This window comes from Tenrec ecaudatus, chromosome 11, assembly GCF_050624435.1.
Source record: "Tenrec ecaudatus isolate mTenEca1 chromosome 11, mTenEca1.hap1, whole genome shotgun sequence".
NCBI classification, from domain to species: Eukaryota; Metazoa; Chordata; class Mammalia; order Afrosoricida; family Tenrecidae; genus Tenrec; species Tenrec ecaudatus.
In genome coordinates, this window is record NC_134540.1 from 69041067 (window position 1) to 69066673 (window position 25607).

The window sequence follows — 25607 nt, forward strand, 5'->3', positions numbered from 1 at the left end:
GGCTGCGCGGGACGAAGTGAAACCTGTACGGCCTTGCAGCACAGCTCAGGCTAGCGGCCCCGAGTCGACGTCCAATCACCGCGGGCCCCGCCCCCGTTAAGTCCCGCCCCGGCGCGCGGGCTGCACGCCCCGCCCCCGCGGCGCCGCGGCCGCCGGCGCGTGCAGGCTCGGACAGGTAAAGGCGGGGGTGGCCCCCGCCAGCTTCCTCTCGGCTCTCGCCACCCGGCGGAACCTGCGCTCGGCAGGGCACAGACGCCGGCGTGTTTACCCGAGTGACTTCAGCTGCTGGCAGCTCTATGCGCACCCATCCCCCACCCTAGCGTGTACCCCTCCCCCTCCGACTGGCAGCCGCCGCCTGCGCTGGGAGCAGAGGGGGCGCTCCTGGCACACTGAGCTGGGGACCCGGTGCCGGCCGCGGGCGCAAAGCCATAGGAGGCGCCCCTGCGCCCTGCTTCTGCCACAGCATCGAGAGCCTCGGGAAGCGTGGGGACTGGGTTGGCGCCTGAGTACTCGTGGGTGAGAGGTGGGGAAGGGGGCCTGCGAGCGCTCCTCCCTCCGAGTTTAGGGCGCCTGGAGCCTGAGTAGCAGGCTAGCCGCACATCTTCCTTGTTTGGGGCCTCCTGCTACCCGCCCCCCTTAGTCCCCCCACCCCCCAACCGACTCTTCAAAATGAGGCAGAGTCCTGAGGCAAAAGTCGCATAAAGGAGCAGATGAAATCGCGGAAAGCGCCCCGAGAGCCGGCTTCTCTGCCGCTGGGGTGCAGTTAGGTGTTGTGCAAAGAAAAAACCAGGTTAGAGGAAAATTTTTTTAAAAAGCAAAAACTCCTTTCAGTTAAAAAAAAAAGGGCGCTGCCTACAGGTGGGAGCGTAGTGGCATGTTCTGTTGGGACCCGTGAGATTTGTTGGCCTCGGAATTGCTGGGGAACCATCCTCAGACTAAGGCCAATGGAGGTTGTACAAGAGAGGTGCGTGGAGAAGGATGTGTAGACTGCTAGATTCCCCCGCCCCCGTGCGTTTTCCGTGCCTGCCCCCACTCCCCGCAGCCCTGCTGTAAAGTGGCCTGCCATCCTCATACCATCCCCTCCACCTGTCCCCAAGGACAGTGGGTCTTTGAGACTGCCTAGATGAGGCATGGGCTAAGAGATGGAACACTCCACGGGGGTGGTGGTGTCTAGCACATAAGAGAATAACCCGGCGGATTGAGGAAATACGATGCAGGGGCCGCCTTAACCCGCACCCCAGGAAGGGGCCACGGCACAGGGAGGCCATGGGGCCAGGCTTTGTGAGTAGATCTATAACATCGGCAGGGCACAACAGAGCCTCAGTTTGAAGTCCCCTCAGCGCGCATCTACCGGGAACTTGGAGTCCCGAGCCGGACGAAGAACGCCACCGCCACGGATTCTCAGACACACTAATGGCAAGACCCGCTGATTGCCCTGCTGGCAGAAAGGGCATGGGTTCGGACGTGGCGGTGAAGTGAAAGGTTCACTTGTGGCCGCCACAGGCGAACCCTGCGCCTTGCCCACTCCCCATCGCGCCCAGGACAAAGGAACACAATTTGCTGCGCCCCCTGGGGAGTTCCCATCCTGCTCCACGCCAAGGTCCCCTGCGGGAGTGGGCGACGGAGAGATCTGGAGAGAACCCTTCGTGGTTCCCAGGCAGCCGTGTACTTGCGGTGCCGTCTGACCTCGCGTCTCCGAAACCCTTAGAAAAAGGTTCTTTGGTGGGGAAAGCAACGCGCGCTGAGTGCCCCTTTTGGGGACGCAGCAAGAAAGTCTGCCTGGAAGAGGAAACTAGGGCAGCCCTCCCATCTCCCTTGCTCCAGATCCTGGGATGGAGCTGGAGGCGAGGCGGGCGCCCTCTGTCCTGGAACTGAGAGCCCTTCTGGATGGAAAGGGGGTGCGCCCTCCTATGGAGTCTGGAGCTCCTCCTGAACTGAGTCAGAGTCCTAGATCTGGGCAGGGTGTGAAGGGGACCCCCCTCCCCCGCAGGCATCAGGTCTGTGGGCAGAGATGTGTCCGCTCTGTTGGGCCTGCAGAGGAGGGGGAGATGGCTTGGAAGGGGAGAAAGTAGCAAAACATGAACTCGGACAACAGGGCTCTGGGAGACGGAGAACCCATGCCCCCCCACCCCCCGCCTGGGACCCAAGGTCTGTAGTCGCTGCAATTATGAAACTAACGTTATAGCAATGTGTTAGCCCGGACCCTCCCTCCTCCGGGGCCTCTGGCGCAGCGTGAGCAGCTCCCCATCGTTTCATTTCTTTATTAAACGTTCTGTGTTCTTCTGGAGGGCGGATGACAAACTTCATACGGTTAAAAAAAAGCGTGTTCCCGCGTTGTTAGACGGCCAGGAAGCCACCTGTCTGGGAGGACAGATCCTGGTTCGTGTTTTGCCAAAAGCAAAACTTAACAGTCACATCTCTTGCCTCTGCCTGCTCGCAGTTAGTTCCTCCTCCCTGAGGGTCTGAATCACGGGAAACCGAACACTTGCCGAACTGGATCTTTGGCCACGGAATGGGTGGAGCTTTTGCCTAAGGGTGTTTGATGTTTATGCTTTGTTTTGTTTTGTTTCACCCAGCACCGCCAGTTTTCTGAAATCACTAAGAATCTGAGTCACTGCTGACAGCCTAAGCTCTTCGGCTGCAAGCAAGCTTGGGGCTCACTATCCCGGACAACCACTTCTGTCTGGGTGGCAGCCGGCGCGCCGGAAGTGGGGAGGGGTCTCAACCCGGACAGGCGGCACTTCAAGGAAGAGAATAAAGCACAGCTCGCACCCCAGGCTTCAAAAATCCCAAAGCTCTCTCCCAGGCGAAGGATGCCCCAGCTCCCAGTGGGTCACACGCTTTCCCGCGGGGCCGTTACAACTTGGCTCCAGGCCGGTGGCGCTGGGAGCGCGCCTCTATTCCTGCCGGGGGCTGTAGGGGCTCTGGGTAGAAGGCCCAGGGGACCCTTGGGTTGGGAATTCCAGCGATTGGTGCATGAAGGGAGGTGTGGGGGATGTTAAAGGCGGAGATCACCCGCAGGGCGTCGTTCTTGACCAAGTCGCACAAATCCAGCAACTGCAAAATAAGACACAAGAACTGGTCAGAAATGGGGCAAGCTCACAGTCTTCTAGTGCCAGCGGCATGACGCCCACCCAGCCACCCGCACACCCAGTGCCTACAGAAACTAGTTTCCCTTCAAATTCCCTAGGGCCATGGCAGGCAGAGGCTTAGGTTGGTTATGAATAATCTCCGGGAAACTTCTCTTAGAAACCTCAAACTCAGGCATTTTCCTTCAGTGGGTGGGAGTGGGGGTACAGCCCTAACTTTACCTAGGAATGCCTGACTTCCTTCTAGGACTCTTATCAACAATTTTCCTGGCCTGCCTGTCCCTTCTCCTGGGCTCTCTGCTGCCCACAGAGGCCTGGGGTGCCACCCTCTGGCGCCTGGAGGCAATTGAAGGGGAAGAGCTTGGGAGCAGGTGAGCCCCTGGCTGGGCTGGCTGCTGGCGACGCCCAGCGGTTCCCGAAGTGCCCGCACCATGGAAGTGCCCATCCAAGTGCCAGCCCCTGCCCACACCTGCTACCCAGCTGCAGCCAGGAACCCGGCCTGCCATTAGCAGCGCATTCTCACCGCCTTTGGGAGGCTGGGATCAGGCAGCCCTGCAGAAGGGAGGGGCTGGTGATTTGGAGGAACTGTGCAGGGTGTGTTTTATTGCCTTTTCCAAGAGTTCAGTGCCAATGCCCGTTTAAATTGCTACGAAAAAGGAAACCACCAAAAAAAATAATACTTTTTTGCTGCTAAAACTGAACAGGGAAGCAAGTTCAGAATGGAGTGGCCTGGCTCCCTTTCCGGGGAACCTGCTAGACTGCCGCTACTCCAGTGTCTCCCTTTTCCCTCCACCTGTCAGTCAGCGGGATGCTTCTTTCCCTTGGAAAATGAGAGCCAACTCGACCGTTTTTCTGTTAGTTTATATATATATATATATAGTTTTAGAGGCATCAGCTCCGCCTTTGCCAGCACGTAAGTGGTCACCTCTGAGCTGTACTGATTGCTGTTTGAACCCAGGCGTCGGGCGGGTCCAGCCTGCCATTCAGGGTCTACGGGTCCCAGAAATGGGCTAAGCACATGGATGCGAAGCGTCCAACAATAAGCACCTTCTTCTGCAATGTGCTCGATCACATCAATAGTTTCTAATGAAAAACTTCATTCTTCACAGCCTGTGGTTAAGCACCATCAAATCAGTACTGAAAAACGCTTTGATCATATTTGCAAGATGCGCTATGATGAACTTTCACTGACCAAGTTAGTAATTAATACTCTTGACACAACTCTGACTAATCTGTCAACTCTCAGTGCCTTTCACCTCCCAGTTCAAAACCACGAGGTGGTGCACACAACCCCTCTGCTTCGCACAGATTGTGACGCTGCTGTAACGATCATTGTTCTGTGTGGGCTGATAGGATGGAACACAACGGATTTTACCATATGTAAGCAAGGATGGGGAGGCCGGGCGGGGAGAGACACAATTATATGAAGGCTCATTGTGCGAGAAGCCCTGGTGGGATCGCGGTGAAGCGTTGGGCTGCTAACCACAAGGGCAGCAGTATGAAACCACCAGCTGCTCCGGGGGAGAAATTGTGAGACTTTATATTCCATAAAGAGTTACGGGCTCAGAAACCACAGGGGCCAGTCCACTCTGTTCTATGGGGACACGATGAGTCGACATCGGCCTGGCAGCATGCGGTTTGAGTTCTCGTTACATAATTTGGCCAGACCAGGAGCCCCGGTGGCTTAGTCGTTGTGCAACGAGCCGCTAACCGCAAGCTCAGCCTTATGAAGCCACCCGCGCTACTCTGCAGAAGAAAGACGGGGTCTGCGCCCTTAACGAGTTACAGTCCCGGAAACTCACAGGGCCGGTGGTCCTACAAGGTCCCACAAGGTCCTTTAGGGTAACTGAGTAATTTGCTTTTCGGTGAATGCCAAACAGCGTAACAGGCCACAGGTAAAAGTTACAGAAAGCTCTACTCACTATAAGGAAAATTCGAAACAAGCACGAAATAAAATCCCTGGGTGGTGAGGAAGAGGGTCCCGGCAATCAACAGCACCTAGAGAGGGCGTGCTGGCTAGGCGGACTGGGCATTGGCGGAGAGCATTCTTTCTAGGGCTAACATTCTGGCTCCATTCTTCGTCCAGTTTTTATGGATGATGATGATGATGGGACTCTGAAGTGCTTACTAGCTTGAAGGGACAGGCATTATTTATGCTATAACCAGTTTTTGAGCCCAAGTTTGTTGTTGGGCTCTGTTTGTTTTTTCAATACATATTGGAGGCCCATCCAGAGTTGGGCATTGTGTGGGCACTGGAGGTTCAGATGGAGAGACAGCCAGACAGATGTTCTCATTGGATGCCATCAAGTTGCTTTGGGTGGCTCTAGATACAACAGAAGGAAACCCTGCCAGGTCCTGCACCATCCTCGTCACTTGTGATGCCGGAGCCCACGATTGCAGCCACTGTGTCCATCTGTCTCGTCAATGGCCTTCCTGTTTCCCACGGCTCCTCAACCTTACCAAGCATGGTGTCCTCCTCTAGCCACTGGTCCTCCTGAGAACATGCCCAAAGCACATAAAATGAAGTCTCAGCATCCTCCTCTGAGGGGCATTCCAGCTATATTTCTTCCCGCACAGAGGTTTGTTCTTTGGGGAGTCTGCAGTACTTTCCATCTTCTTTGCCAACACCATAATTCAAGTGCATCATTTCTTTTGTCGGTTTTCACATCCAACTTTCACGGGTATAGGAGGCAATTGAAACTAGTCTGGCCCCAGATGCTATATCCTCTAATAGCCGGACACCATCAGCTGTCTTTACCCCAATTGCTTATGCACCCATTTTGTCTTCAGTGATCATGTCAGGAAGGTGAGCATCACAGAGTGCTAGGTTAATAGAAAAAAGTGTTCTTGCATTGAGGGAGGACTTAAGTACAGGCCCAATGTCCCTCTGCTACCTTTCTATTTAACATATAGATAAATGTACATAAACCTATATCCCTATCGTTATGTACTTATTTACGTATTTACATGCCTGTATTTATACCTCTATAAATGTCTTTTGCCTCCTAGTTCTTTCCTCTATTTCTTTTTACTTTCCTCCTGTCCCACTATCATGCTCAACCTTCATTCAGCTCTTTGTAGTTCCTCTCAGCTACATTGCACTTGATTGAACCCCACCAGGCAGGCAGTCTATGCTCTCCTCACCATCAATTTTAGATCTCTTGTTATTCCCTTGTCCCTGGATTTGTTGACTCCCCCCACCTTCTCCCTCACCTTCTCCTATCCTTCTGAACTGTCTGTCCCAATGTTTTCTCCTCGGGATTGTTTATCCTGCCTCTCATGTAGATAGACATGAGGGGGGAAAATAGCCTATGAATAGTTCCAGGTCTGTCTGTTGACCCAACAAATGTTTTCTGATCGGGTCTGGTGCAGTGCCAAGCTCTGCCCATCCCCCACCCCATGTCAGAGTCTGTTTTCAGGATTCCTCGGAAACTTTGTTGCTTTGTTGCTCTGTTGTGCTCTGGGGAGTGGGGATGGGGGTGGGGGTATGTCAGAACAGACACAATTCATACACGTGTCTCAAGTGCTGTCCCCTGTAGCGCTGTGGGTCAGTGAGGGGACGTCGTGTGTTATGGTCGGGCTGGTCCTAAGGTCCTCTCTGTGCATTGGCTGCTCCGAGCAGGAGTGTCGTCCTCGAGGCTTGGTGGGGTCTTAAAGGCTGGAAGTTAAATAAGTGGCCAACTAGCAGGGAAGCAACAAAGCCACGTGGAAGAAGCACACTAGCCTGTGTGATCATGAGGTGTCAATGGGATCTGGTATCAGAAGATCCAAAACAAAAAATCATATTGATGCGAACAAGAGGGGTGGAGACCCAAAGCCCATCTGTAGACAATTGGACAGCCTCCTCATAGAAGGGTCTCAAGGAAGGAACCGGTCAGCCAGGGTGCAGCATAGCACAAACGAAACACACAACATTCCTCTAGTTCAGTGGGTCTCAACCTTCCTAATGCTGAGATACTTCCATACAGTTCTCATGTTGTGGTGACCCCCAGCCATAAAATTACTTTCGTTGCTACTTCATAACTGTCATTTGCCACTGTTATGAATCGGGCGACCCCTGTGAAAGGGTTATTCAGCCTCCAAAGGGGTTGTGACCCACAGGTTGGGAATCGCAGCTCTAGTTATTGAATGCTTCCTCCTCCCACTATCATGACCCCAGTTTTACCTCACAAACCTGGCTAGACTGGAGCATCTATATTGGTATAGATAAGAGCCCTGGATACATGGAATCCAGGACAGATAAGCCCCTCAGGAACAATAACAGGAGTAGCAATACCATGAGGGTAGGGGGAAGGGCCAGGGGAAAGGGGGAACTGATCGCGTGGATCAATGTATAACACCGCCCCACCCCCAGCCCCCGGGGAGGACCAACAGAAACCTGGGTGAAGGGAGACAGCAGACAGAGTAAGATATGAAAATAACAATAATTTATAATTTATCAAGGGTTCATGAGGGTAGGAGGATGGGGGAGGAAGGGAAACAGGAGGAGCTGATATCAAGGGCTCAAGTAGAAAGAAAATGCTTTGAAAATGGTGATGGTAACATATGCGCGAATGTGATTGATACAATTGATACATAGATTGTTGTAAGAACTGTAAGAACCCCCAATAAAATGATAAAAAATACTACTAATTAAGAAAGAAAGAACAAGAGGAAAAATCAAATAGCCTGGCTTGGATCAGGCACACCTTATTCCTCAAAGGAACATCCTTGTTTTTCAACACTTTAAAGAAGTCGTATGCATGAGTCTACCTAATGCAATTTGTCATTTGAGCTGCTGTTTCCTTAAACATTGGTAGTGGATCCAAGCAAGATGAAATCTTTGACAATTTCTATCTTGTCTCTGTTTATCATGACGTTTCCTTATTGGTCCAGTTGTGAGGACTTGGGGTTTATTTACATTAACTTCTAATCCAGTCAGAAGGCTGCAGTCCTTGATCTTGAGGCAGGCGAGTGCTTCAAGTCCTCCTCCCTTTCATGCAGCCAGCTTCTGCCCGCTGCTGCGTCGCACGGGGCCTCAAGCCTTTCTTCAATCCCGGGCTGCTTTCTTCTTCAGAGAGTTCAGCTTCTCTGGTGATTTGCTCAGCATACAAATTGAGAGGATACAACACAGATGCATACCTTTCCCGGTGTAAACCAAGGAGGAACCCCTTGTTCTGTCCACACGGGAGCCCTGGCAGTGGAAATCCAAGCCACCAGCCTCTCTGAAGGACAAAGGTGGAGCTTTCTATTCCCGTGAAGATTGAGTCACGGAAGCCCACAGGGGCAGTTCCTCTCTGTCCTATCCGGTCAGTATCAACTCGATAGCAGTGAGTTTTGGTAGAAAGACAGACAGACAGACAGATGTCTGCCATGGAGTTAATTCCAGCTCCTTGCAGCCTTTTCTACAACTATGAAAGGTTGCTCAGTCCTGTGGCATTTTCACCATTGCTAGCATGTTTGATTCCATCCGTGCGCCTACTGCGCCAATCCACCTCTCCGAGGGCTCCCTCCCGAGGGTATCTTAAGCACAATAGATGATGCTGGTGTTGGAATGGTTACATGTTGCTCTGCAATCCACAAAGTCCACATGGGAGAAAGAGGGGCTCGCTACTGCAATGAACAGTTACAGTCTCAGAACCTCACAGAGGCAGTTGTACCCTGTCTTAAAAGGTCACTATGGGTTGGCATCCACTCTGCGGCAGTGCTTTGCTTATTTTTCATTTCGGAAAGTATTTTGTGCTTAAATCGCTTTACCGTGTATCCTTAAGAGAGGATCTACATCCACGCACAGTCCCTGGTGAACCCCGCTCCTTATGTGACAGCAGTATCAAAATGACAAGCAACGTTAGCTAGGGAATAGGGACAGATACTCCGATACCATGTATCTCTTTTCATGCGTCTGAACCCTTGCATACTGTGTGTGAAACAGTATTAACATTTATCGCTTTATTTCAGTGACTACCACCTCTCCAGATGGTGTGTGAGAACAGTAAATTAACCGAGTGTCAGCACACTCCCCTCAGGCATGTTTCTGCTAACATTTCTCATCAAAAGAAAGGTTAATTTATCTCTTTGTGTTTGGTCTTTCTCAACCCCAGAAAGTCATCCCATAATTTCTTGGCTCTCTTTGACTCGACACTAAAACAGGGGCTGAGAATCGGCTCTCCTCTTTGGGGGCCTTGCCTTCAGGCCTTGCTTCACAAGATTACCTCCTTCGGTCCAATGATGCTTCTTCCCCAGAGCCCACAGTCATTTTTCAGGCCCAAATAAAATATTTTATTGTGAATTTGAGCCTTTTAATGCTATTTGGCTTATTGAGTTCCCTTAACTAATTTCATCATCCACAATTCAGGCACATTTTATACTTGGCCCAAGGAAGCTCATTTTGTCTTGTCCTCCACACTCTTCATTAACTTGTTACTCAATCATCACATGAGCAGGTCTCTGTCATCCGACATCATGTAGCAGAATTAGGTCTCTCTCATGCAAGCAGTAACTACTTACTGCTTTCGTACAGCCAGCCTGACATCAGTGTGAGCATCAGTCCCCATCTTCGCTGAAAGAACGTGGACAGGTCATTTAATAGTTCCGAGTTTCAGACTCTTCATCTATAGTCAGAAGATTTTCCTCCCGCAGGGTTTTGTAGGGATTAGGTAAAATCACAGGAGCCCTGGTGGTTTTGTGGTTATGTATTGGGCTGCGATCCACATGGTGGGCAGTTCGAAACCACCAGCTGCTCTGAGAGGAAAAAGATAGGCTTTTTGTTCCCTTAAACAGTTAAAGTGTTGGACACAGTTACAGAGTGGTTGCAATAGTCAGCATCGACTGGATGGCAGTGAGAGGGAGGTGATGACAATATGTTCATGTTACAAATAAGATCCCCAACGCTAACTCATCCTGCGACATACTAGATACTCACTAGATATTAGATTCGTGTCAGTCCCTTTCCGCTCATCTTCCAGTCTCCTTAATGTCCCTAAAGTTGTTTGTAATTTACCTGTGAACTGAATATAGCCTCGCCTTGGTCAGTGCTCTCATAATACTGTAAAGAGGGATTTGAGATGAGCAGGGCTTTCTCTTTCTGCTCTACTATCGTTTCCAAACTGCACGGAGCGGCCGCTTACCGCAACGCCATTGTTGAAGGAGGAAGCCTAACACTTTAAGTGCCTTGGAATGATTAGCGTCCCTTAAGATAGCGTCCTCTTAGGTATACATACTTTTATTTTTTTCACTCATGGGGTCACGAGCATCAGCTACTGTTAAGCAGCTTCCTCCTATCTTCACACTCTAGGTCTACTGATCAAAGTCGGTCTGCTAACCTGCAATGTCTGCCTAGATCAGGACCATGCTCCACCTGCTTGCCTTTAGTAAGTTTCTAAATAGTATATGATATCAACTCTAAAACAGACCCCCCCCCAATTGTATATATCCTATATAGAATATATGTGCTGCATTTGGTGACATCTCCCAATACTTCTTTCTGGGGTGCATAAAACAATGTATCTTTAATAAAAGAACAGTAGCATTTTATCTGAGTGCCTATCTTTGTATAGCTTTAAAAAATGGTTCCTCGTGTGTAACTTTAAAAAATGGTTCCTCTGGTGTTTTGTACATTCATACTTTGTAGACATTGTATCAGTGTGAGTGAAGTATAGAAACCATACTTCTTTTCAACCGGTCCCCCTTACAGGATAATTACATTAAACATTTCCTCTGCAGACACTGACATCCCCATCAGACAGCGTTACAGTTTCTGCTGCAATGGCTAGGTGTAACTTTAAAAGTCAAGAGATGAAAGAAGCAGGTTTTATTTACTAACATTTTTGCTTTCTATGCTCTTCCTTTCTTTAACATTCTGCTCAGAGAACTTCTTTATCCTTTCTTTTGGAGTAGGTTGGTTTGTGAGCTATTCTCTCAGTTTTCCATGAACTGAGAAGGACTTCGTTTCCCTCCTTTTGTGTTGAAGATGGTTTTAAAAGAATATAAAATTAGGAGAGGCCAGGTAGGGCAAATGATTAAGTGTACAACTACTGGCGGCAAGGTTGGCAGTTCAAATCCACCCAGAGGGGCCTGATGACCTGCTCCCTGAAAGGCAGAACCCTTGATAACGCTGTGGATCAGTTCTGTCCTGCGCAGGGGGCTCCTTGAATCAGAACCGATTTGATGGCAACTGACAACATTGAAGGATGGGCCGCAGTTCGTATCTTTCAGCACTTGAAGAAGGTGATGTCCCTTCCTTCTAAACTCCACAGTGTCTGATGAGAAATCTGGGTTCTCCCTCCAGGTAAAGTAGCGCTGCTCCCTTGTTGGTTTCAAGAGCTTTTCCTTTGTCTTTAGTCTTCAGAAGTTTCCCTACGATGTTTCTTCGTATGATTTCATTTGGGGTTTTCCAGGGTTTGTCCAGCTCCTTGAATCTGTAGGACTCATAAGTTGGTCAAATTTGGGGAGATTGCAACTGTATTTCTTCAAGTGTTTTAGCCCCACTCTCTGTCTCCTCTGTTTTTTAAAATCATTTTATTGGGGGCTCATACAACCCTTATCACAATCCATCCATCCGTCCATCGTGCCAGTCACACTTGCACATCCGCTGCCCTCATCATGCTCCTGCGCCTCTCTTTCTGGAGCTCTGACAACATAAACGTTCTATCTTTGGCCATAACCTCACAGACCCCTGAGGATAGCCAGAACCAGATGAGGCCTAACTCACCCTTGCATTCTATAATCTACAGAATGCCCCCCCATGTCCACGCCGCCCTTTGAAGAAAGCATGACTAATTAAAAAGGGGGAAATGCTAAATCCTTTGAAAATGTTGATTTTGAATGAGTGGTATTTAGCACCGCTGGTACAAGAGATCTGGCTTGATTAAGGTAAAAGAATGACACACCAGCTCTTACATAGCTACTTACCACACAATTTCCCACTGCTTTATAGAAGGCTGAAGTCTCAAGTTGAAATGCTAAAGGATTCTACAGGGTAAAATATTGACCACTATAGGAAACTTTTAAAGAAGATTGATGGAAGAGAGTCATGGTACCAAAAGAATGAGTCAGCATTTCTTTATTTACCAAGATGTTGGCTGTGGGTCCAGTGAAGATTTTGGTTTTGTTTACAGTAATGCTTTAGGAAAGCTCTAGTCTCTGGTCTTCTCAGCAAGGGCAGCAAGGGCTCCTTGATTTCAGCAAGCAACGTTGTATCTTTTGCATACTGAAGGTTAGTAATTAGCCTGTTTCTCATCTTGACAGAATTTTCCCTATAGTCCAGTTTCCCAGGTTATTCATTCAACAAACAGATTAAGTATGGTGAAAGGATACAACCCTGACACACACCTTTCCTGATGTTGACCGTGCACCGTCCCCTTGTTATGGTAGAATGACGGCCTCGGGGCCCAGGCACAGGTGCTGTAGGCACACAGTAGAGTGCTTGGGAATTCTTGTTCTTCTCAATGTTAGCCATCGACTGCTGTGATCCACACTGTCAAGTGCACTTGAACATTCAATAACACACTGAGACACAAGTATCCCTGCTTTTAGTCAAGCCACCTCTGACATCAGCAATGACATTCCTGTGTCATGGCCTTTTCTGCATGTGGCTTGAATTGCTGGCAGGTTGCTGTTTATGTACCACTGCGACCATGTCAAAATAATCTTCAGCAAAGTTTTACTTGCATGTCATATTCGTAATATTTTGCAATAATTTCCGCAATCTGCTTTGTCACCATTCTTTGAAATGGGCACAAATCTGGATGTTTTTTGGTTGGTTACCTGGTCTCTAAGACCTAATAATTAAGTAAGTGGGGGTGGGTGGGTTGAATAATTGTTTCTTATTCAGTTTCTTCTTACTGTTATTATTTCTATCATTAGTAATTGTGTTAGACCAGGTTGTCTAGAGACACAAATCCAGTGACACCCAGAAAGAGATCCTATCAAGAAGTAATTATATATCAACAAGGCAACGCACCTCGGTCCAACTCTTAAGTCTATAAGTGCACTGTTACTCCCTAACTCCTAAGTCCCTCTCCAGATTCCTGATCCGGAAGGCAGGAAGGTCAGAGGCCAGGAGGTAGAGTCACATGAATCCCGAGTCGGCGGAAACATGGCAGGGCACTGACAGCTCTCAGGATCAGAGCAGCGTCCCAGCAAGCAGGGAGGTGAAGTAGCAGAGTGGAAGGTACCCAGGTTCCCAGCTGATCAGGAGGCCACACCCTCAAGGAGGCATCCGCAGGCTGAGCTGATTGGCTGATTGGATTCCACCCTGACACTCATACAAATTCAATCTGACATAAAATCATCTAACTACCATGGTAAGAAAACAGATTCTTTACAACTATGTGACACTTTGCCTTACAAAGTCTGGTGATCATCATTGTGCAGGTGATGGTTAAGAATTCTGAAAAAGAGGCACCAATTTTAACCAATTAACAAGAACTTCTGATGTCTGTTCATACTGGTACTGATTCATAAGAGGCAACGTTTTAAAAGAAGAGTGCATATAGCTTTCCCTTTAGAATAAAGGAAACCATATAAATGTATTGTTACTGGGATTAAAGTAGCCCCATACTTCTCTTGGCAACATTTTCCATAAAGATAGTTTTATGAAATGAACAATTAGGTAGTTATGATAAAGTCCCTTCATTAACTTCAAATCTACAATGTTTGAGCTACAAGAGAATATGGTATTTTATCACCAAATTATCTAAGTCTTGTAAGTAATGCCATCCCCAGCACCACAAAGAGGACATGTCTGAGAAGGAGTCACTTTCTGTCTACATTGTTCTTCAAGAAGCAGAAGTCTCACAAACGGCCAGCAGTGAATGAATATGCCCGAGAAGTTCCGTTGTTATAGAGAACTGTGTGATGGGTCCTGGAATGTCGAACTTCACGTATCTGAACAGTGTAACATCGGTTTGAGAGGGCTGCCACGTGTAGTTCAGATGTTGTTACTGTTGTGAGATGCCACTGAGTTGGTTCAGATGCACAGAAGCCCGTCTGTACCACAGAAGGAAACACTGGCCGGTCCTGCAACATCCTCACAGCCGTTCTTCGGTTGGAGCTCATGGTTGCAGCCGCTGTGTCCATCCATCTCCTTAAGGGCCTTTTTGTTCGCCCGCTGGTCCTTTACTTTACCACATGTTGCCTTCTCCAGGGACTAGTCTCTCCTGACAACATGTCCAAAAATACATGGAATGAGACGTCTCACCATCCTTGCCTCAAAGGAGCCTTCTGGCTGTACTTCTTCCAGGACAGGTCTGTTTGATCTTTAGTCAGTCCAGGGTACTTGCAATGTTCTTCGGCAACACCAGAATTCAAATGCATTGATCCTTCTTTGGTTTTCCACAGTCAATGTCCAACTTTCACAGGCATATGAGGTGATTAGAAAAGACCACGGCCTGGATCAGGCGCACCTGAGCGCTCAAAGTAGCATCCTTGCTTTCGGCACTTAAATAGGTCTGTGCAGCAGACCGACCCAATGCAGCGAGCCTTCTGATCCCTGACTGCTGTTTCCACGCGCATTGTGATTGTGGATCCGTGCAAACTGAAACCCTTGACAACTTCAATCTTTTCTCTGTTTAGCACGACGTTACCTATTGTCCCAGGTAGGATGCAAGAGCAGGAGCTGAACCTGGATGAACTGAAACCCTCTGTCTGGGGGGCTAGTGAAGGGAAGTGCATACAAGGAAACGCCAGGATATTTTCAGAGAGAAACCGACTTGTTAGAGTTAAGTAGAGAGCCACGAAACTTTCATATGTGGGGGGATATGCCCAACTGGGGTGCATGTGGGCAGAAGAGTGGGCCTACCTGAGGTGAAAGAGTGTGAAGGGATGAAGGGAAAGGTGCCCCACGCCTCAGATGGATCCAGCAAGATGGACGGGAATTGGGAAGACCTCTGCACAGAGACAACTCTTGGTTCCCCAATTCTTAACTCCCAACATCCTGCTTAAAAAGCAGTAGCTCAGGGGCGCTGGCAAGCAGAAGAACGTTGCCCAGACTCGTGCAGCCTGTGGTGCCTCCGCTTTGTCCAAAGGGGCAGTTCTCCTCTGCCTATAGGGTTGCTGGGAGTCCTCATCAGTTCAACAGCAGTGAGTTTGCGCTGTTGGTTTGCGTGATCATTTCTGTTGTGCAGTCAGTGCTTCATGCACAGCCTGGAATCCTAATAAACCCATCTCATCTCTAACAGCAGTGCCAGCCTGCCCGTGCCTGCTGACGCTCAGCGGAAGTCAACCTCCTGAAAGGTGTGTGTGTGTGTGTGTGTGTCTGTGTGTGGGTATGTATGGATGGACAGCATGACCATTCTTTTTTTAAAATTTTTTCTATAAATTATTATAGTGGGGGCTCACACAGCTCTTATCAGAATCCATCCATCCATCCATCCGTTGTGTCAAGCACATTCGTACATTTCTGGCCATCATCGTCTCAAAACATTTTCTTTCTACTTGAACCCTTGGTATCAGCTTCTCATTTCCCCTCCCTCCATCACTAACCCCTAATGATTTATAAATTATTATTATTTTTCCATGTCTTACACTGTCTGATGTCTCCCTTCGCCCACTTTTCTGTTGTCGATTTCTCAGGGAGGGGTTATGTGTAGATCATTGTGATCGGTTCCCCCGTTTTTCCCACCTTCTCCTTCCCTTCCTGGCATCACTACTCTCATTACTGGTCCTGAAGGGTTTATCTGTTCTGGATTCCATGTATTGCCAGCTCTTATCTGTACCAGTGTGCATGCTCTATTACTTTGGTGGATTTGTAAGGTAGAATTGAGATCAGGATAGTGGGGGTGGGGTGGGGGAAGAAGCATTAAAGAACTAGAGGAAAGTTGTACGTTTCATCAGTGTTATACTGCACCCTGACTGGCTCTGGCTGGTCTCCCCACTGTCCCGTCCCCCCTCCCACCCCCCACTGCCTCAACCCTCTGTAAGGGGATGTCCAGTTGCCTACAGATGGACTTTGGGTCTCCACTCTGCATACCCACTCATTCACAATGATATGATTTTGTGTTCTGATGATGCCTGATACCTGATCCCCTCAACACCTCATGATCACACAGGCTGGTGTGCTTCTTCCAAGTGGGTTTTGTTGCTTCTGAGCTGGATGGTTGCTTGATTACCTTCAAGCCTTTAAGAAGCCAGATGCTATATCTTTTGATATCCAGGCACCATCAGCTTTCTTCACCACAATTGCTTATGCACACATTTGTCTTCAGCTCTCATGTTGGGAATGCCAGGTTAATAGAACAAAGTGTTCTTGCATTGAGGGAGTACTTGAGTAGAGGTCCAATGTCCATCTGCTCCCTTAATACTAAACCTACAAATATATGCACATAGATCTATTTCCCCATCCTCATATATAAATATACTTACATATGTTTGTGCCTGTATTTAGACCTAAATGCTCTTTGCTTCCTAGTTCTTTCCTCTGTCTCAACCTGTGGGTCGCAAGCCCTTTGTGGGTTGAATGACCCTTTCACAGGGGTTGCCCAACTCATAATAGTAGCAAAATTATAGTTATGAAGTAGCAGCGAAAATAATTTTATGGTTGGGGGTGGTCTCCAAAGCATAAGGAACTGTATTAAAGGATCGCAGCATTAGGAAGGTTGAGAACCACTGCTCTATTTCCTTTCACTTTCCTCTTATTCCATGATCATGTTCAGCCTTCATTTGGATTTCAGTAATTCCTCTCAGTTTCATTGCCCTTGATCAAGCCCTATCAGCCCTCCTATACCCCTCCTTGACATCGATTTTAGATCACTTGTTGTTCCCTTGTCCTGGGGTTTGTTAATACCCACTTCCTTTCCCTGTCGCTCCCACATCGGCCACCCCCAACCACCGGTCCCGTTGTTTTCTCCTCCAGATTGTTTATCCCGCCTATCTTATCTAGATAGATCTGCAGAGATAACAATATGCACACACACACAAAAGACACAGCAAAACAAAACAACAAAAACCAATGACAAAAAAAAAAGAAAACCCTGTAAATAGTTCAAGGTCTGTTTGTTGACCTTTAAGAGTGTTTTCTGGTAGAGTCTGATGGGGTGCCACGCCCTGGCCTCAAAGTCTATTTTTGGCACTCCCTCAGGACTTCATTGCTGTGCTGCCCTTGCTGTTGTGTTGCACACCCTTAGTGTTTTGCCTCTATGTGGTGGGGTCAGATCGGGCACAATTCCTGCACTGTGTCCCCATTCGTGGTATACATTTCAGCAGCAGGAAAGTCTTAGTATTCTGAAGCCAGAAGACAAACCTGAAGACTCGTGGTGAAGGGGTCCCCCAATTATCCAGCACTTCCTGCCTCTCCCCTAGGCGCCCAGTATAACACAGCTGCCAGAGAAACTCAGAGGCCATTGCTAAGCAAAGCGCCTTGCCCTCTCCTGTGGTTCTAGCAAGTTATCACTGAATGTAGGAAACAGAATGCTCCTGGCTCATTCCGCAGATACACAAAGCCATGCTGTTGGGCATAGTGTGAGGGTTGGCCAGGTGGCTGCCACTCGGAAACCAGAAGTGGAGTGGAGGGATGACCTCCAGATGCCTTTTATTGGTCAAACAAAGAGAGCAAACCCACATGTGTTTTGTAACCTCAGCTGGGCGTCGAGGATGGCCTGCATACATTGGCTTCACAGTGTGCTTATGTCACTGAAGAGCAGGCATGGGGGAAGGCAGGAGGGGCAGGGAAAAGATAGAGCCCCCTTGCTCAGCAGCGGTCTGTATCAGCACTGCTATACCCCTATGTCCTGGTTTGAGGGTCTCTGGAAGAGAAGGTGGGCCACATAATCGTTGATCCTTGCTATCTCCTGGAGGGGAACCTGCAGTCCCAGCAAAGTGAACCAGTTCTGGGACGCTTTCAAAGCACAGAGTATGTTAACATTAGTTAGATTCAGCTGTCTTCCCTGGAGGACCACTGCACTGTGGTGACATTTCCTTGACCCTAGCCACCAGACAGGAGCTGCCCTTCCCCACCCCAGCCCAACAGCTTCTCCACCTCGGCCTGGATGGCAGAGGCAGCGTTCTCCCGATGCCCACTAGCATGCAGTCACGTCCAGGGGATGGGCGGAGTGGATGGGGGCGAAGTCAGGCATCCTTTGTCAAAGTACTTGCAGAGAAAATTGGGTAGCAGGCAAGGCCAAACAAAACACTCAGTTGCTATCAAGTTCACTCTGAGTCCTGGCAGCAGTGCATGTGTGTGTGTGTGTGTGTCCTGCAGAATTGTGCGGCAGGGGGTTCTCAATGGCTGTGATGGCCAAACCTCGCATCTCTGGGTGAATTCAAACCACCCCCTTTTCAGTTAGTAGCCAAGCCCTTAGCTTTTGCACCCCAACCCCCACCCACACCCCGGGGACTCCAGGCAAAGCTGAGGGACTGAGAAACCCCACCTCCCTGTCCCACTCGGTTGCATGTTTTCAGTGTCCTGTGTATAAAACCTCAGTCCACAAGTTCATGCTGCCTGGGGTTCTGGCTATCTGCAGATCGGTTAAGTCTGCCTTGAAGCGGGTGGTTTGGGGAAAAGAAAATAGACGGATAGGAAATCTGAATGTCCATTAAAAAGAAACATGTATGACAGCATGGAGACCAGCCAAACCTCTGTGTGTGCAGGACGTGAAGGCAGACGTGCCGTCTTCTCCTGAGCACAGGAAATAGGTTCCCTTTGAAGTGAAGGTTTGAGAAGGGTCACGATTCCAACACCGTCTTCCCAGCTTGGAATTCTCCCCCAAGCTTTTTCTCCGGGTTGTTTTTTCGACTCCAAGTTTTCTGTTTTGTTTTACCCTCTAACAAAGGACTCCACTGGTGGTGTAGCAGTTACACATTTGGCTGAAATCCACAAGGTGGGCAGTTCAAAACCACCAGCTGCTCCTCTGGAGAAAGATGAGCTTTCTACTCCAGGGAAGAGTTCCAGTCTCAGAAACCACAGGGGCAGTTCTGCCCTGTCCTGTAAGGTCGCTATGAATTGGCATTGACTCGGCGGCAGTGAGTTTGGTTTTTGGAATAACGCCATTTATATTCTGCACTTAACTTTCAATTAATAAACACTTATCCACATTGGAAATTCAAAGACATCAAACAGCATCCTGGCTTCTGGGGCCTGGTACCTGCTATACTTCGGCACTTTCTTATTCACAGCTCCTAAAAATGAACCACTGTCTCAAGGTCTGCCTACTCGGGACATCTTGAAGGGCCCATCAGCCAATGGTCTTGACACTGTTGGCCCCTTCAGTATTTAACCATTTGGTTGACTGAACTGCAATAAAAACCCAAACCCCAGTGGCCATTTGAGGCTTGAACAGAGCAATCCAAGAGCCTAGACCACACATCACCAACATGTTTGCCCGTGGGCTCCCTGCTGCTGCTGGGTTGGTTCCCGAGTAGCTGTCACTTGGGAAGGTATGTCGAGGTGACTTGAATATGCTCATGAGCGTATTTATCTTCTCCCCTTCTGAACAAGTTGGTTTTTTTATTTGACCAGTTTTATTGACAGATAATTCACATTATCATACAGTTCAATAGTTCAAACATATTAAGAAGAGTTGTGTAATCATCACAATCAATTTTAGAACATTTTCTTCCTTCTCATACTCAGAGGTATTAGCACCTCGTTTCCCAGGTTTTGTTGTAAGCACTGCAATTTCCAGCACTTTCCCATTGCCTCCAGGGGTTGAGGAGCAGCCCTCCTCCCTCCCCGCGGAGCTTGGGTCATGCTGTCCTCTCTTCCTTCACTGAAGGTCCATTATCACCTGCATGTGCATATGGCTCTGTGAGGTGGATCTGAACAGGGCCCTGTATTTGATCTGCAGCTCGAAGCTGGGCTATGGTTCTCTGACACACATGTGCGTAGACTGAAAGACTTCTTCCTGTGTTATGTCTTAGTGCAAGCTGACCGTGGAGAAAGTTGCTGCTTCTCCATATGTCACCAAGACCCACAGTTCCCCTCCCGGAGGGCACTGACAGAGGCCACATGAGAAAAGCGAGGCCACTGGATCTAACTCGTAAGTTGACTTTAGGGGCTGACCTTGAATGAAGTGAGAGACTCAAGACCAAAGAGTCACCTACATGGAAACACACCATTTTAAGAAGCTGATGATTTTTTTAATTGGTTTTAAAGCAAAATGTGGTTACAACTGTTAACTATTGTTGAGTTACTTTGAAAGGTTTTCTCCCTTAAAAAGCCACTCATGCTGATAATTATCTGAAGCAAAATAAATATGAATGTCTGGGTCAGTGAAGGCTGAACCAGGAGAATGCCTGGCCGCTACATTTTTTCAGGGACAAAATGCATAGTTATTCTAGACCTGCCCTGAAACTCATTGGGCACACAGGGCCCGCGAGCACGGAGTGTGAGATTGAAGCCACGGGGCACCACTGCTGAGCTGCCTGGGCGCCCAGGTCTGGCAAAGGCACCGAGGGGGAGGCAGCGGATCATACTTCTCGGGCTCAGGGACACTACCGCAGCACTGGGCTGGGGTCCCAAAGCCAGCCCTGAAGCCTCAGTTCTGTCTGTCCTTAGCTAAGCAGAAGGGCAACCTCAGTTCCCATTCCAATAAAGTCGGGCAACAACCATTGAGTCGGAAGGGCAGTTCTGATGTCTCTACAGTGAAATGAATGTGCATGCGCCTGACATCCTTGAGCTGCCAGAGTTAAGTGTGCTTCTTTAAAGTCTTGGAGATTAATTTAGATCTCTAAGAATTCATATCATAAATACATATAAACATATACATTTTCTATACCTATATCAACCCAACCTCCTTTCTTGCAGGCTTCAGTTTGATAATGCGACACTTAAGCTGCTTGCTGAACAGGTAAATGGATTTTACTTACTCCGGGAGGGAGCCCTGGTGGCTTCATGGCTAAGCACTTGACTGCTAACCTAAGGATTGGTGTTTTGAACCTACCAGTCGCTCTGTGGCCATCTGTGGCGCACGTGGGTAAGCACTAGACTAGGTGAGGTTCAAATCCACCAAGAGGACCGAAGACAGGCCTGGCAAGCTGTGTCTGAGAGATCACCACCTTAGAAACCCTGAAATTCTACTCTGCACATGTGGGAACAAGCAGGGCTGCAGCTGGATCATGCCACCGTGCTTCCTCTGTCTCCAGTTGGGGCTAGGAGCTCTCGCTTCTAGGCGCTATAGGATTGGAGGCAGTCGTTTGACTTCTTTGGTTTCTCATTTGTTGACTGGGGATTGTTTTGGCCTTACTTGGAAGATCTTTATAAGAATTAAACGAGGTTACATTTTTAGTATCTATACCTGCATTTCGGACAACACATCAATGTTTTGAAGAGGAGAGCAAAGCAGAATTTTTGAAATCAAAATTCCAGTAGCTGAAATAAAAATAGCAGGGCATACAGGGAGCCAAGTTATGAAAATGACTTCATGTGGTTGGTAGGCATTGTCGGGGGATTCTGACTCACAGTGACCCCGTGTTCCGCAGAACCAAACCCTGCCCGGTCCTGTGCCATCCTCACAACTGTTTTTATGTTTGAGCCCAAAGATGAAGCTACTGTGTCAACCCATCTTGTTGAAGATCTTCCTCTTTAAAAAAAAGTTAATGAAAACTTAGCCACAATGAAATAGCCCAGAAGAATGAGTTGCTGGCTCCGAGAGCTCAGGACCACAGCCACGGGGAGAACCAAGGTTCGTCAGCACCGCACAGTCCACAAAGACAGTGCTTTGCACTCTACGGTGGTGGGTAGCAACACACCGGGTTTTCACAGCTGGAGAGCTGCCATCTAAGGGGCAACTATTGGTCTCTCCTCATCCAGAGCAAAGAATGATGATGAAAACCAAAGCCACGTGGAAGGAATTAGTCCAAAGAAGGAATGGATCACGGGGGTCTCAGCTTCCAAGACCCTGAGACCAGAAGAAGTAGATAGTTGTGTCCAACTATCACTGTTGTCTACTCTGAAAGATATCACAATAGAGGGCCCTGGATAGACTTAGAGAAAAATGTGAAACAAAACTCAAAATCATAAAAAAAAGACCAAGCTTGCTCGTTCAGAGAGAGACTGGTAGGACCCATGAGAACATAGTCACCATTTGGGTTGGAAACAAACTCCATCCCATGGCTCAAGTTTGAACCAAACACCGGGCAGGTCAGCCAGGGGAGCAAAGACACGAGGGAGGGGCAGGCCCCTTAATCAGTCGTTTGAGATCAAAAGGGCAGCACTGTCCAAGGACACAGTTCAGGAGGCAAGAAGGGTTCAGGAAGAAGGAGGAAGAGAACCAGGAACTCTAAGGGAGGAAGTCAGATAAGTGATGGGAGAGTATGGGGATTATAATCAGTGACCTATATCAAAATATGTGTGACTTCTTTCATAGAAAACTGATAAACTTTGTACACCCTCACCCGATAGATCAGCACATTAGATACACCTGAAAAATCAGTTAACGTCGAGAGATATGGGAGGGGTTTCAAAGTTTGTGAAAAACATCCCATGAACTTTCAGTTCTACTGATCCGTGAACTTTCTGAATTCTCGTCACATGCAGTGAAAGCACCTGGACCAATGTCAGTGCGTGGCTCTGCATCCAGTGGGCCGCTAAGCTCGAGGTCAGCAGTTGAAAACCACCGATCTCCCCTCGGAAGACAGCAGGGGCTCTCCCCAAGAGTTCTAGCCCACAAGGCAGTTCTACCCTGTCCTACCGGATCAGATAAAAGTAAAGTAGATATCATATGCTGAGATCATACACAAAAGATTTCATCATAAAAATTAATTTCCACAAATGTCTCAGTATATATGATTGCAATTTGAATTTTAACAGGTTTTGAGGTGGAAAAGAAATGAAATATATTAAAATTAGTACAATGCTGAATTTGCTAATTCTAGCAATTTTCTTGTGGGACCTTTCAGATTTTCTGTATACAGTATGTCACCTGCAAATAGAAATAGTTGTACTTATTTTTCCGTTTGAATACCCTGTTTATTGTTCTTGTCTAATCACACTGGCTAGGACTTCCAGTACAATGTAAAATCACAGTGATAAGAGGCGACAACCTTGTCTTGCTCTGAGTTAGTGGTACAGCCTTGAGTTCACCATAGAGTATTCGTTGTGGATTTTTCTTAAGTCGTCTTGAGGAGTATTCTTTCTGTCTGTAGTGTGCTGAGTGCTTCCTTATACAAGGGTGTGGGGTGTGTCAAATGATTGTGTTGTACCAGTTGAGGTGTGTTGGTTTCTTCTTCATTCTCTTACTGTCGGGTGTTAATTGGTTTTCGTCGCTTGACTTATCCATGCATTCCTGAGACAAATCCCACTGGTCATGGTCTATAATCCTTTTAATATGCTGTTGAATTTGATTCGCTAGCATTTTGTGGAGGATTTTGTGCCAATTTCATAAGGGATATTAGTACCTAATGAATTATGAAGTGTTCCCTACTCCTACTTAATTTTTTTCCCCTTTTGGTTGTAGTTTGAGAAGAATGGGTGCCAATCTGTTTTTAAAAATTCACAGGATCCATCAGTGAAGTCCGATCGTCCTGGACTTAACTTTTTTAGTTTTTTAAAAATTTATTATTGTTTCCATCTCTTCTTAATGGTCTGTTGAGATTTTCTATTTCTTTTTGAATCAGTTTGTGAAGTTGTTATACATACAGTAGATTTTCCATTTCATCTAGGTTATCTGGTTTGGCAGCATATGAAGATTTTCAGTAAAAAAACAACAAAACAAACCATTGCTACAAAATAAATAGAAACCTTTATTGAACAAAATTATCAAGACGTGAAGCCATTGTTTCCTGACCTTTTATCCAGGAGATGTAGCCCCTTGTGAAGGCAGTGCTGCGCTCTCTCTGACCCTTTCCTGAGGAATTCCGCGTGACATCACGGGAGACATGGCGGGGGCGTTCCTGAGGGACTCAAATCATGACTTTGCAAGGACCTTTGATTTGGGGAACCAAAAAAAGTCTGAAAGGGGAGATCGGTGCTGTCAGGTGGATGGGTTTCTGAAGCCAATTCTCACAGGGCAGCCCTTGCTTTTGTCAATGAGCAGGTACATCGTTGTGATGGGGAAAACTTTAAAAAAAAAAAATCTTAGTGGAACATTCCTGGCTTTCTGCTCACCAAGTTAGTTTTTCATATTCTTAGAACTTCTTCTTTCTAAGCCCCCATGATTCTCCTAAATCCTTGAAGGAATGCTATCAAGATAGATATACCCTAACAGACCTATAACTTTCTGACCTGACCTTTCTGCCTCGAATTGATCGTGAGGTCTTCCCAACACCCCAAAGTGTTTGATCTACTTGGAAATCGTTGTTTTATGTGGGGGCAACATTCCAGTAAATTTGCTGGAAAGCTTTTATGATTTAGGATTTCTACTTGATTTTTGTTAAAATTTTCATGTGAGCCCTGACCCCAAAATAGTTTTTCCACGGCACAAAAATATCTCCTCCCACCTTTTTAAAGACACCCCAAAGAAACTAAAATGAGTGTCTGACGAAGAGAAGTTGTCTGCAGTCATTCACTGGTGGCAGAGACAGGCTTAAACGCCTTGTGTTGAGAATAATCTCGTGCGTCCTTGAACTGGAACTCGACGGCCGATATTTGTTGATTGAACTTGGTGTGATCACTCATTGTATTCTGTAATAATCGGTGTAATACCGGTATGGTCAATAGTCATGCTGCTACTTCCATTTCTGATTTCAGCTACTATAATCTTCTCTCTCCCTTCGACAGACCAGCCAGCGGTTTAGCAAATTTTGATCTTTCCAAAGAATCGACTATTGGTTTTATTAAATCTCTCCATTAGTTGTCTAGTCCATTTCATTCATCTCAATCCCAGTTTTTCTCATTTAATTCCTTCTTGGTTTCTTGGGCTTTGTTTGCTTTTTCTTTTCTAGTTTCTTAAGGTATAAAGCCAGGCTTTATCTTTAGACTCCTTTTCTGGTAGCTTTAACAACCCACTGTATAGTGCATTTACAGCATCCCATAAATTGATACTTTGTAGTTTCATTCTCACTGATCCCTAAATCTTTTTAATTTTTCTGGCCATCTACTTAAGACTCTGATGACATTTCAGTTTTAAAACAATTATTAATAATTGGGATTTAATTCATATATCATGTCATTCCACAGTTCAATCATGTCAAGCAGAATTGTACACTTGCTACCAAAGTCACTTTCCAAACGTTCCTTTTTCTTCCTGGACTCCTTGACGGCCTCTCCCTTTACCACCTCCCACTCCCCAAAACCTTTATTCTACTTGCTGTCCCTATAGGTTCATCAATCCTGGGTGGTTATTTCTTTTTTGATTCACTGATTATTTCATTGTGCTCCATTCAACGTGTTTAATGATTTTTATGTTTTTATGAAATTTCCAGTTTTTATCGAATTACCAATTTTGATCTCATTCCATTATGGTCAAAGACACTACTTTGCATGATTTTAATCCTTTATTATTTATTGACACTGGTTTTGTGAACTAAGATAGTGCTCTCCCCTGAGAATTAGCCTTGAGCCCTGGCGAAGACTATATCCTTCTGTAGTTGAATAGCGGTTTAATGAATGTTGGCTAGGTCGATTGGTTTATGATGCCGTTCAGATAATCTATTTGTTTGTTATGC

The 25607-nt window shown here is 47.3% G+C and overlaps 1 protein-coding gene across 1 annotated transcript in view; it reads right to left on the reverse strand.

The window, feature by feature from the left end:
- Nucleotides 1-2856: 2856 nt before the first annotated feature.
- ACOXL (acyl-CoA oxidase like) overlaps nt 2857-25607 on the reverse strand; it is a 360344-nt gene continuing 337593 nt past the window's right edge. Inside the window, exon 18 of the mRNA XM_075562669.1 lies at nt 2857-3057. Within this exon, the coding sequence (XP_075418784.1) occupies nt 2857-3057 (201 nt within the window). The remainder of the gene's footprint in view (nt 3058-25607) is intronic.